At 40.3% G+C, this 12,304-nt stretch overlaps 1 protein-coding gene across 1 annotated transcript in view; it reads right to left on the bottom strand.

Annotated features, from left to right (window-relative positions):
* Positions 1 to 12,304, bottom strand: part of LOC125109829 (zinc finger X-linked protein ZXDB-like) — a 35,163-nt gene that overhangs the window by 22,711 nt on the left and 148 nt on the right. Inside the window, exon 2 of the mRNA XM_047746948.1 lies at positions 11,846 to 12,206. Coding sequence (XP_047602904.1) covers positions 11,846 to 12,206 — 361 coding nt within the window. The remainder of the gene's footprint in view (positions 1 to 11,845; positions 12,207 to 12,304) is intronic.

The following is a 12,304-nucleotide window of genomic DNA, read 5'->3' on the forward strand; positions in this document are numbered from 1 at the left end:
GAGGGAAAAGTAGGTGTTCTTGCATTGAGAAAAAAACTGGGCTTGATCAAGAAACAAAGAAGGTCAGAGTACCTACAACAGAAAGAGTTATGGGGGGAGGGGAAGATCAAAATATGAGGAAATATTGAGAGGAGAGGGGTCTTTTCTTGCAAGCTTTGTTTTTTTAGTATTTATTACACAAATCTGTGCTCCCATATGGAAGCAAAACATCATATTAATTTTCTCTAATGAACTGGTCTTTTATAAAATTAGTCCCAACCCAAATATTTTTCCATAGGAAACACCAGTAATTTTTTCCCTACCCTATTTCATTCAGTTGCCCCTCAGTTGACATCCTCATTGGTTTGAACTTTGAGACTGTGGTAATAGCCCCAAATATAAATCAAGTGCAAATCAATGAATTGAAAGAATTTAACTGCACATTTTGCTACAAGTGCAAGATTTTGTGAAGTTAATCAAAGTGATGTTAAAGGAGTCTTCCAATCACACATAAGGCTATTGGCAAGTGAGACGGCAGTCATACCAGCTAACAAGAGGAGCAGAGAAAATAGAAAAGGAATGTGTTTCAAAAAAGAATAATTTGAATATCAAGCAATTAAGGGAAGTCATTAGGAAAACTGATGAGGCTCTTGATAATTTTGGTTAAAATTACTTTCTGCCTATTAAGAGAATGAGAAAAAAAGAGGTCCCAGAATGGAGAAAGTATTTGCAAGTTACATATATGGTAGAGGATTTATCCCCAGAGTATATAAAGAACTCCTGAAACTCAGTAAGAAAACAAATAAGGCTCCAACAAATTGGACGAAAGATGTTCATAGTCAATTCACCAAGAAAGATACAGGAAGGGTAAATTAATACTAAAAAAAATGCTCACCATTACTAGTCATTAGGAAAGTGCAGACTGGAAGCATAATGAGATACTATTACAGTCCTACTAGAAAGGCTAAAGTTAAAAATACTGACCATACCAAGGAGGCAAGGATGTGGAACAACTAGAAGCCTTGTACACTGTGGCACCTGGGTGACTCAATTGGTTATGCATCTGCCTTCAGCTCACATCGTGATCCTGCGGTCCTGGGTTTGAGTCCTACAAGCCCTACGTTGGGCTCTCTGCTCAGTGGGGAGCCTTCTTCTCCCTCTGCCCCTCTCTCCCACTTGTGCTTGATCTCTCTCTCAAACACATAAATAAAATTTTTAAAAAGATTTCTTGTACACTGTTGGTAAAAATGTAAAATGGCAGAATCACATTAGAAAATACCTTTCAGTTTTTTTAAAGTTATACATATACTTACCATATGATCCAGGTTGTCTTCTCCCACTTATTTGCCCATGAGAATAGGAAATAATGTCCACACAAAAACCTTTACATTAGTATTCATAGCCATTTTATTTGTAATAGTTCAAAACTGTAAATAATCAAAATGTCCATTCATCCACAGATGAATGGATATGCAAATTGTGGCATACTCAAACAATGGAACGTGAATCAGCAGCTTTTTGAGAGGAAACTAATAAAATCACACCAAATTGATGAAGATCAAGCATGGTCACTTGACCAGCAGCAGCAGCAGCAGCAGCAGCCAGGAATTTGTTTGAAAAGCAAATTCACAGGCCCCACTCCAGTTGTACTAAATCAGAAACTCTGAGGGAGAAGCTCTCTAAACCACAGCTTTAGATTAATTTGCTCACAGTATCAGTAAGGGTTCTTGATGTCAGTCATCTCTACTATCAGTAAACAACTCTGGCTAACTTAAATTGAAGAAATTGGCAAGTATGAGGCAACTCACAGAATTGGTAAGAAATGCTAAGAAAGATTCTTAGGTTAGGGGTTGGAACCACGGGAGTGAGGGTAACAAACAATCTGGTTCAGAAGCTCCTACCACCACCAACACAGGCCATCTCTTCTCTGTGATATATAGTGGTGACTGCAGGCAGCTGCTGCTCCTGACAAACAGCCACGGAAGCCAGGCTGCTTGTTTCTCTATCAAAGATCTAGTATCATCCATCATCCCTTAATTTTGGCATCACTTGGTCAAGACTTAAAGTACATGGTGGCAAAATCTGGATCACAAGGCTGTCAGAGGAGTGGGTAGAGGGTGAATCTCAGTGCTTAGGCTTTGAAATTGGAGGTAGGAGGCTACTTCTCACCAAGATCTAGATGGGAGGATTTCCCAAATCTAGCAAGTGCATTCAGATGCTGAGCAGTCAAAAACGATTACAGATGCCCAATACTGAAAATGTTCTGAATAAAGTAAATTAGGTGTATTTTTAGCAGGACTGTGTTCTAGCAGAGTTAGTCAAATGTAATCTTTGTATCACTAGTTACGGGCTTAAGAACTGACCATAAAACTTACTCTTTGTTCATGAAAGTTATGTCTTTTTTTTTTTTAAGATTTTATTTATTTATTTGACAGAGAGAGATCACAAGCAGGCAGAGAGGCAGGCAGAGAGAGAGGAGGAAGCAGGCTCCCCACCGAGCAGAGAGCCCGATGCGGGGCTCGATCCCAGGACCCCAAGATCACGACCCGAGCCGAAGGCAGCGGCCCAACCCACTGAGCCACCCAGGCGCCCCAGAAAGTTATGTCTTTTTATTCAAGTATTGGCTCACGGTGAATCATAAGAGTGGATGGTGCCTTTCCACTGCATGTTTGAGTAAAGACTGAAATGAAATCAGTGTGTTTGAAACGATACTACCTCAACTAGACTCTTGGTAGTCTTCAAGTGTTGTTATTTAAAACTGAATTAACTGGACATTCATAGGCAAAAATAGGAATCTTGGTGGCACCTGGGAGGCTCAGGTGGTTAAGCATCTGTCTTTGGCTCAGGTCATGATCTCAGGGTCCTGGTATCAAGCCCCATGTCAGCATCTCTGCTCAGTGGGGAGCCTGCTTCTCCCTCCCCCTCTGCCTACCATTCCCCCTGCTTGTTCTCTCTCTCTCTCTCTCTCTCTGTCAAACAAATAAATAAAATCTTTTAAAAATATATGAATCTTGACCTAAATTCACACTCATACAAAAATTAACTCAAAATGGATCATGGATTTAAATGTAAAACATGAAATTAAAAAAAAAAAATCCTTGAATTGAGGAGTAGGCAAAGTTCTTAGATCTGACACCAAAAGTTTGATCCACGGAAGGAAAAATTAACAAATTGGACCTCATCAAAATTTAAAACTTACTCTGCAAGAGATCCTATTAAAAGGATGACAAGATAAGCTGCAAACAAGGAGAAAATATTTGCAAACCACGTATCTGACAAAGGAATAGTTCCTGGAATAAATAAAGAAAATGCCAAAGTCAACAGTAGAAAACTTAGTAATCCAATTAAAAGGAGCCAAAAAACAAGAGCAGACATTTTTCACCCAAGAGGACATGCAGGTAACAAATAAGCACTTGAAAATAAGGTCAACATCTCTCTCCATTAGGGAAATGCTAATTAAATCACAATGAGGAATCACTAAATAAAGAGTTTGGCATTGTTTCATTTATAAAACTAAGCAATGCAACCCAGCATGACCCAGCAATTGCACTCTTTGATTTTTATCCCAGAGAAATTAGAATTTATGTTCACACAAAAATTTGTAGATGAATATCCACAGCAATTTTACTTGGAATGGCCAAAAACAAACAAAAGTACATCAGTACTGTGGAATGCTCTTCAGTTATAAAAAAAAAAAACCTTGGTACACAAACTTGGATAATTCCTTAAGGAATTATCTGAGAGAAAAGAGGCAATCCCAACAGGTTATATCCTGCATGACTCCATGTATATATTAGCCTTGAAACCATAAAATTGTAAAAATAGAGAACAGTTTAGTAATTACCAGGGATTAGAGACATGGAAAGGGTCAGGGAAGTGAATGTCAGTATAAGGGCAACAGGAGGGACCCTTGTGGTGTGGAAATGCTAATATCTTGCCTGACTGCATCAGTGTAAATATCCTGATTATTATACTGTACTACAGATGGTCCCAATGCTGCAAGATGATACCAATTTTGGGAAACTGGGTAAAAGGTACAAGGGATATCTCTGTATTATTTCCTGCAACTACATGTGAATCTACAATTACTCAAAATAAAAAATGAACTTAAAAAACAAACAAGGCAACAACTTGAAAACTAAATTACTTAGGTTATGAGTCCAGAAAAGCAGCCCATTCCCTATGGATGGGGATGAGCTGACACTACTACCATCATTATCATCAATATGCATAGATCCATGACTATTTGTAATTCTGGTTTCAATTTATCTTCTTGTCTCCTCTCTTGCCTTATCCACATTTCCTGTGCTCCTACCATACTGTTATAATATTGAACAAAATTATAATTAAAATACCTGTAGAATGAGTTGTTTAATGTCTGTCCCACTAGACAGTGAGCTCCACAATATCAGCAATCACATAGAAAATGGATTTTTTAGGAAAAAACATTTATATTAAATTTTAAGTTGTTATTTCTAGTATGTAAATCCCTTCGTCTCTTTGAACTTGCTTACATCTCTCTCTCTCTCTCTCTCTCTCCTGTGTGCGACATACACACAGCCTTCTATGAATGATTTGTTGTATAGAAATTGTGGAAAATAAGGGAAAAAGCTACATTCCATGTTCAGATTAAAGCAGTACTGAAAGAGGAACAATAGAAACCTCAGGGGAAGATGATCACTTGACAGAACTAGTTTATCAGAAACAAAAGTTTAGGGGTGGGAGTTACTATAAAAACCTAATCTCCCATCCTCCAAAACTGGCAGAACTACTGGGTGAGGCACTGAATTTTTCAGTCTACAGAAGGCAGTTTCAATTAGTTTCATCTAGAGATTTTGAGAGGTAGGGAGATCCCAGCCGACATTTGGTTATAATTTTAATTTATCTACTTACTAAATGTCAACCCACTAGATAAGTGAACTCCTTGAGGACAAGTACTGTGTCATTCATCTTATGATCTCAAACTTGGCACTCAGGAGGCATTCCACAATGTTTATTAAATTAATGAATATATAATTCACCCTGGAAAATTAGGGGTTTGATATATTACCCCTCTTATGAGTCTGTAAATTTCAAAAGAGATTCTGCTTAGTACAAAGAAACATTGCAAAGGGTAGCATTTAAAGCATAAGCTATAGTGTGAGTGCCTTGCTGGTTATTCAAATTATTCATGCAGACAATTCCACTCTCTGCTTATGAGCAAGGCCTTTTCTATTTATATATATAAAAACTGGGGGTAGGTGGAAAAGAGTGTGTATCCTCTTTGTGCATTGGTTATTTTTTTTTTAAGATTTTATTTATTTATTTGACAGAGAGAAATCACAAGTAGGCAGAGAGGCAGGCAGAGAGAGAGGAGGAAGCAGGCTCCCCGCTGAGCAGAAAGCCCGATGTGGGGCTCGAACCCAGGACCTGGGATCATGACCTGAGCCGAAGGCAGCGGCTTAACCCACTGAGCCACCCAGGCGCCCCTGTGCATTGGTTATTATCTCTCCACTGTCTCTATTGTTAATTTCTTCAACCACTGTTAAAAAACACATCTCTACTGTATTTGATTAGAGAGAAGCTGTGGCCTCCTACATTATTCATAGTTTGTCAAAAAGAAGAAACACAAAGAGCTTCAGTTGTGCTAAAAAACTCTTTGCATTTAAATATCAAATAGGCATTTTCTAAATAATAATATAATAATTTTTAATCCTTAAATAAATATAGCTTGGATAGGCATCACCAATGGCCATGTATGTGATATGAGGATTTAAAAAAGCTCTTAATCATCCACAGTTACTCCCTTTTGCTCCAAATGATGTCTAATAATTTAGAGTTAGAAGTTCATTCCTTAAGGGTCTCCAGTTCCAGCAGTATAGCAGCCTGAGCTAATGCAGAAACCCTAGATAGACATGCTGCATTAAACATAACAAGTGATAACAAGAGATGAGCTCACACACAGAAAAGGAAAATCTCTAGATCCAGAAACAAAGAGGAAAGGAAAGCCAGAGCGATAAGTGTGTGAGTTAATTCTGCATCAATTTTGGGGCAGTTTTATTTGATCTTGAAACAGCAAGTGACTTGGGTTTTAGTAACTTCTCAGGGAAAGAAGCTGATGCCTCAGACCAAAGGGAGTTGGAAATAAAATATTGGAAAAAACAAAACAAAACAGAATTCTCTAAGGGCTGAATTCCCAGGCCCGTAACTTATATAGGATAGAAATTCAAATTTACACTAGCTGAAAAATGAACATAAATATTGATTGGTACTGGGCCTGTGCTATTTCTGTGGATCTGGTGCAAGCAAACAAGCAAAATGCTCTGGGTCACACGGGGTTTACACAGAAACAGAAAGCCATGTGAAGATAGTATCATAATGTAAAACACAACCAAATGAAATGCCATGAACAAAAGTCAACAAACACATAACACCCCTAAAAATCTAAAATAACAGAAAGGATTATCTAAATATTATTGTCTAGGGGTGCCTGGGTGGCTCAGTCCGATAGGTGTCTGCCTTTGCTCAGGTCATGATCCTGGGGTCCTGGGATTGAACCCCATGCTGGGCTCCCTGCTTGGTGGGGAGTCTGCTTCTCCCTCTCCCTCTGCCCCTCCCCCCACTTACACTCTCTCTTTCTCTCTCAAGTATATAAATAAAATAAAAATAAATATAATTGTCTAAAACAATTAAATAAACACATCTAAAATCATTAAAGAAGTCATTGAAACCATAAAGAACAAAAGTCAATGAAAATAGAATAGTAGGTTTGAAAAGGAACAAAATAGAACTTCTAAAATTAAAAAAAATAATCATTAGAATTAGAAGCTCAATGGACAGGTTAAACAGATCAGATGCAGAGTAGCAAAGAATTCTGTGAATTAGCAATAGGTCTCATAAAGTTATCCAGAATGAGGTAAAAAATGAAGACTTGCAAAATGGAAGTAACAAATACAGAGATAAGAATGAGAAGCTATAACATATGTATAATGGGAATTCTACAAAGAGAGAAGAGAAACAGAAAAATTATGAACAGATAATAGCCAAAAATTTTGCATGATTGATGAATGATATGAATCTTTTCTTTTAAGAAACATAAATCCCCTGCAAGATAAAAAATTGTCTACATCTAGGGGCACCTGGTGGCTCAGTGGGTAAAAGCCTCTGCCTTCGGCTCGGGTCATGATCTCAGGGTTCTGGGATCGAGTCCCGCATTGGGCTCTCTGCTCAGCGGGGAGCCTGCTTCCTCCTCTCTCTCTCTCTCTCTCTACCTGCCTCTCTGCCTACTTGTGATCTCTGTCTGTCAAATAAATAAATAAAATCTTAAAAAAAATGTCTACAACTAGTTATGTCATAGTAAAATGGCAAAATGCCTAACAAAGACTGTACAGCAGTAATCATAGAAAAATTCATTGCTTTAGCTGTGATTTCCTCTTTAGTAAAAAATGAATTCCAAATATACTCTAATGAAGTAAAGTGGATGCCATGCTGCATAAGAAGGGCTTTTGGACGAAAACTCCAAAACTTAAAAATCATATAGGCGGGGCACCTGGGTGGCTCAGTTGGTTGAGCATCTGACTCTTGGTTTCAGGTCAGGTCATGATCTCAGGATCGTGAGATTGAGAATCTGCTTGAGATTCTTTCCGTCTCCTTCTGCCCCTCCCCTGCTTGAAAGTGTTTCTCTCAAATAAATATAAATAAATAAATAAAAACAAATAAAGTCTCTCTCAAATAAATAAATAAATAAAGTCTTTTTAAAAAATCATATAGGAACTATGGGGTGCCTCGCTGGATTGTTAGGTAGATCATGTAACTCTTGATTTCAGGGTTTTGAGTTTGAGTCCCATGTTGGGCATAGAGCCTATTTTAAAAAAATCATATAGGAACTAGGGTAAAAACCTCTTATTTCTCAGGTCCAGTATTCTTGTGTCTTTAGTAACTGCAATACAGCAGGAGTTTGGACATTTGATTATATTAGAATGAATCATTCTTTTTATTTATTTATTTTTTTTTAAGATTTTATTTATTTATTTGACAGAGAGAGACCACAAGTAGACAGAAAGGCAGGCAGAGAGAGAGAGAGAGAGAGAGGGAGAGAGGGAAGCAGGCTCCCTGCTGAGCAGAGAGCCCGATGCGGGACTCGATCCCAGGACCCTGAGATCATGACCTGAGCCGAAGGCAGCGGCTTAACCCACTGAGCCACCCAGGCACCCTAGAATGAATCATTCTAATACAACTCAAATACTTCTAAAGGCAGGAAACTAACAACCTGTCATTTTTTCTTACTACTAAGTGGATTATCAAGTAGTGAACCAAAGATGTAAATATTTGATTGGTAATTATCCCCAGCAGTTCCTCTAGCCTGAGGAGAAACCTCTGTCTTCAGAATATTTTCCATGAAGGGCTACTGCACTTGGCAGGAATGGCGATTTTAGTCAGCCTTCTGGAGGGGTCTGATAAGATGCCAATGTCTCCCTCAGGGTCTGACTGAAAGTATAACGTGTTGTTATCTTTTGGTGGAGTATCCTGAGCTCTAAAAGATAAAAAAAATAAAATAAAATAAAATAAAAAATGCTTGGGAGTTAGTCTGAGAAGAGAAAATTAACCCCAGGCTTTGGGTTACTATCTCCAATGATGAGTAGACTAGGCTCCCCAGAGAAACTTAAGGTCTCCCAACTTTCTCACCTGAAGAGATTTCACTAGTGTTTTCCATTAAGCCTCACAAAGAGACCTCATCTTTTTTGTTCTGATAATGCTTTTGACCTTTCCAATTCCCACGTCCATTTCCAGGGGAACTGACATCATTGGAAGGGCCTCTTTGAAATCTTAAATCCAAATATTCCAGATCCCTTGCTCAAGCTAATCCTTTCACATTGCTCTTGTATGTCATCAGGATCTGAGTCCCTTGACCTCTCTATCAGCCCTCTTCTCTCTTCATTTAGACTTCAACCAATTTTGACAGTAACCACTCTCTTTTAAATATTTTCAACCCAGGGGTGCCTTGGTGGCTCAGTGAGTTAAAGCCTCTACCTTCGGCTCAGGGCATGATCCCAGGGTCCTGGGATTGAGCCCCGAATCAGGCTCTCTGCTCAGCAGGGAGTCTGCTTCTCCCCCTCTCTCTCTGCCTGCCTCTCTGCCCACTTGGGACCTCTTTTTTTTATTAAAAATAAAATATTTATAAAAAAATATTTTCAACCCAAATGATCTCTACTTAGAAAAGAGAATTCAGTGAGATACTGTAGGTAAAGCACTTGCTGAGAGAAGTGCCCAACAGTGGTAGCTAACACCATTACTTTCACTACCACCAACATATATTCTTATTCCTTTCTCAGTGTATTATACCAGACTGCATGGCATATAATCCTGAGCTGCTAAACATTATTGGGTTAAATCACGAAATTGTTCACACAGATGACAATAAAATTCATGCTTCCGGACTTAACTGATAAGTAATTGGTTCTCTAATGAGTTTTCTGAATTTTGAGACTACTCTACTCTAATTTGAGACTACTCTAAACCTTCTCCAATCTCCTCAAATCTCCTTTGCCCCACCTCCTCCCATCATTCTTATGCTCGTATTTGACAGAAAAAGAAATTAAGAGAGAAAGAATCAGAAAGAACTTCTCCAACCTCCAGTTACCAAATCTGCAAACCTTTCTGCCTTTGTGCTTTCCTCCCCTGCCTTTCTCCTCTGACAATGGAAGCACAGTCTGGTTTTTTGCTAGAGGCCAATTACTCCACATTCTCTCCCACTCTCTGTCATCCTCACCCACGTTATCTTCAACCTTACTCCATTGGCTCCTCCTCATTAATATTTAAAACATATGCCGTCTTCAAAATTTCCTTTTTATTCCAGCCACCTCCTTACATCTTTTTCTTCCCACCCAAACTTTAAAAAAAAAAAAAAAAAGATTGTCCGCTTTTACTGCCTGTAGTTATTTACTTTTTCCCATTGTCATTGTAATCTGGTTTCCACTGTAGATCTCCTGAAACTGTTGTTATCTGTTGTTTCAGTAACTCCCATAAATTCTCCTCAGGTCACATTTCATTTGACTGGTCAACCACTTTTGGCACATTGATTATTTCCTCCATCTGAAACACTCCATCTTTAGGAATACCCACCTTCCTAGAATTCCTACTTCTCTTGACTGCTTCTCATGAGTATTCTTTGTGGTTTCTCTCCACTCTCTATCCATCCTTGAATATGGTACTCCTGAGAGTTTGGTCAAGGGCCCTATTCTTTTTGTACTTTTAAACTAATTACATAAAGGCCCTTAGACTGAAGTGGCTCTAACGTCTTTGTCCAAAATCTGTGTAAAAACTTCAAGGTTATGAAATCTAAACACTAAAGTCAACCAGTCACAAACAGCCAATTGGGTTTAAAGCTATGGCCAATCCAGGGGGGCGCCTGGGTGACTCAGTGGGTTAAAGCCTCTGCCTTCAGCTCGGGTCATGATCCCAAGGTCCTGGGATCGAGCTCTGAGTGAGGCTCTCTGGTTGGAAGAGTCTGCTTCCTCCTCTCTCTCTGCCTTGTTCTCTGCCTACTTGTGATCTCTCTCTGTGTCAAATAAATAAATAAAATCTTAAAAAAAGCAACAACTATGGCCAATCCAATAATCTCCTTTCTTTGTCTCCACACCTTCTCTACTTAAGTCTTTCCCTGGCTCCTGTCAGGGCTCCTAACCACTTCTGGTTTGGCCCTGCCCAATTCCAATAGATTTTTACTCAATAAACTCTTAAAATTGTTATTAAGTCTCAGTTATCTTTAACAATAGTCTGTATCAGGGGCGCCTGGGTGGCTCAGTGGGTTAAGTCTCTGCCTTTGGCTCAGGTCATGATCTCAGGGTCCTGGGATCAATCTCTGCATCCCCCCTCTCTCTCTCTGCCTGCCTCTCTGCCTATTTGTGATCTCTCTCTGTCAAATAAATTAAAAAAAAAAAAAAAAAGACAATAGCCTGTATCGTCCTGATCCATATATCAAAGTACTTTTCCATCCTTTAGGGATTCAGCCTCCAAATCTGTTTCTGCTATCTCCAAGAAGGACTTCATTATCTATCCAGCTTCTCAAACCAGAAATCTGAACTCATCCTGTTTCTTCCCATTGTCTCACTCTTCATGTTCAATCAGCTACCAAGGCCAGGCCATTCTTCCTACTGCAAGAGTTCTCCAATTATTTCAACTATCATCCATGCCATCGGTATGTCACAGCTTCTTAAAGGGTCCTCCAGTTTCCAACTCGAGTCTGTTTTAATTTACTCTCTACATAAAGTCAGAGTGATTCTTCAAAAATGTAAATTATATCATGCTGTTCCTATGCCTAAAATGTTTCAGAGGTTTTTGTTGCTTTTAGGTTTGAAGTTCTAAAAACGCCCTAGTATTCCTTTCTAGGTTTCAATCCTGTGCTCCTCTTCCAAGCAATATGCAGCCATTTAGAACTTTGAATTCCCAGAGTTCATGCTTGCAGCCTCTAAGATTTTCCTTCAGCTAAACTATACCTTTGCACTCAACGCCTTTAACCTCAACTTTATGTATCATGTCTAGGAAGCTACTTGACACCCCTCCAGTTTGAAATAACCCTTTAGGTGTTCCCAAGGCATCCTGTACTTATCCAGCAATTAAGACTATTGTCTTTTAACTGCTTATTCCCTGGACTAAAGCTCCAGATGACTGCAAAACCCTGGAGGGCAGAAACCACTTGCTCTTCTCATCTCAAGGGCCAAAAAGGAGCGTCTGACACACAAAATAGTAGTTCACTTAATATGTGTTAAATGAATAACTATTCACTCTTTTGGAATGAGGGCGGCCCGAAGACTACCAGAAAGTGGAGGGCTTAAAGGTGACTGAGCAAACAAATCGATAAGTAACAAGTGAGATGGATACAGAGTACCTAGGTTTTTCCACACACTCGGGGTGGGGGACAAGGCCCACTGCCTTGTCGGAAGGCACCGCGACTACCATCAGCCGCAGGGAGCGCGCGACCCCAAGCGAGAAAGGACAATAGCTTGGAATTCCGCCTCGTGTTTCCGGTGAGGCAGCCTCGCGCTCCGCGGGTGAGGCCCGGGGGTGGGGGCTCCGAGCCGGCCCCACCGCGAGGGAGGCGCGGCCCGCTGGGCTCCCACCGCCGGTCCCACCGCCGCCGCCGCCGCCACCGCCGCCACCGCCGCCACCACCTCCTCCGACGGCGTCGCTCCGCCCCGCCCCGCCCCGGAAGTGACTTGAGGCTCGTCCGGAACCTGCGGGCCCGGCTGCTGCAGCGTCACCAGCCGAGCCGGTGCGGGGCGGGCGGAGCGGCCGCTGCCGCCGCCAACGAACCGGGATCGCGCGGGGGCCAGCAGCGCGCAGGCCA

Source organism: Lutra lutra, chromosome 9 (assembly GCF_902655055.1).
Source record: "Lutra lutra chromosome 9, mLutLut1.2, whole genome shotgun sequence".
Taxonomy (NCBI): Eukaryota; Metazoa; Chordata; class Mammalia; order Carnivora; family Mustelidae; genus Lutra; species Lutra lutra.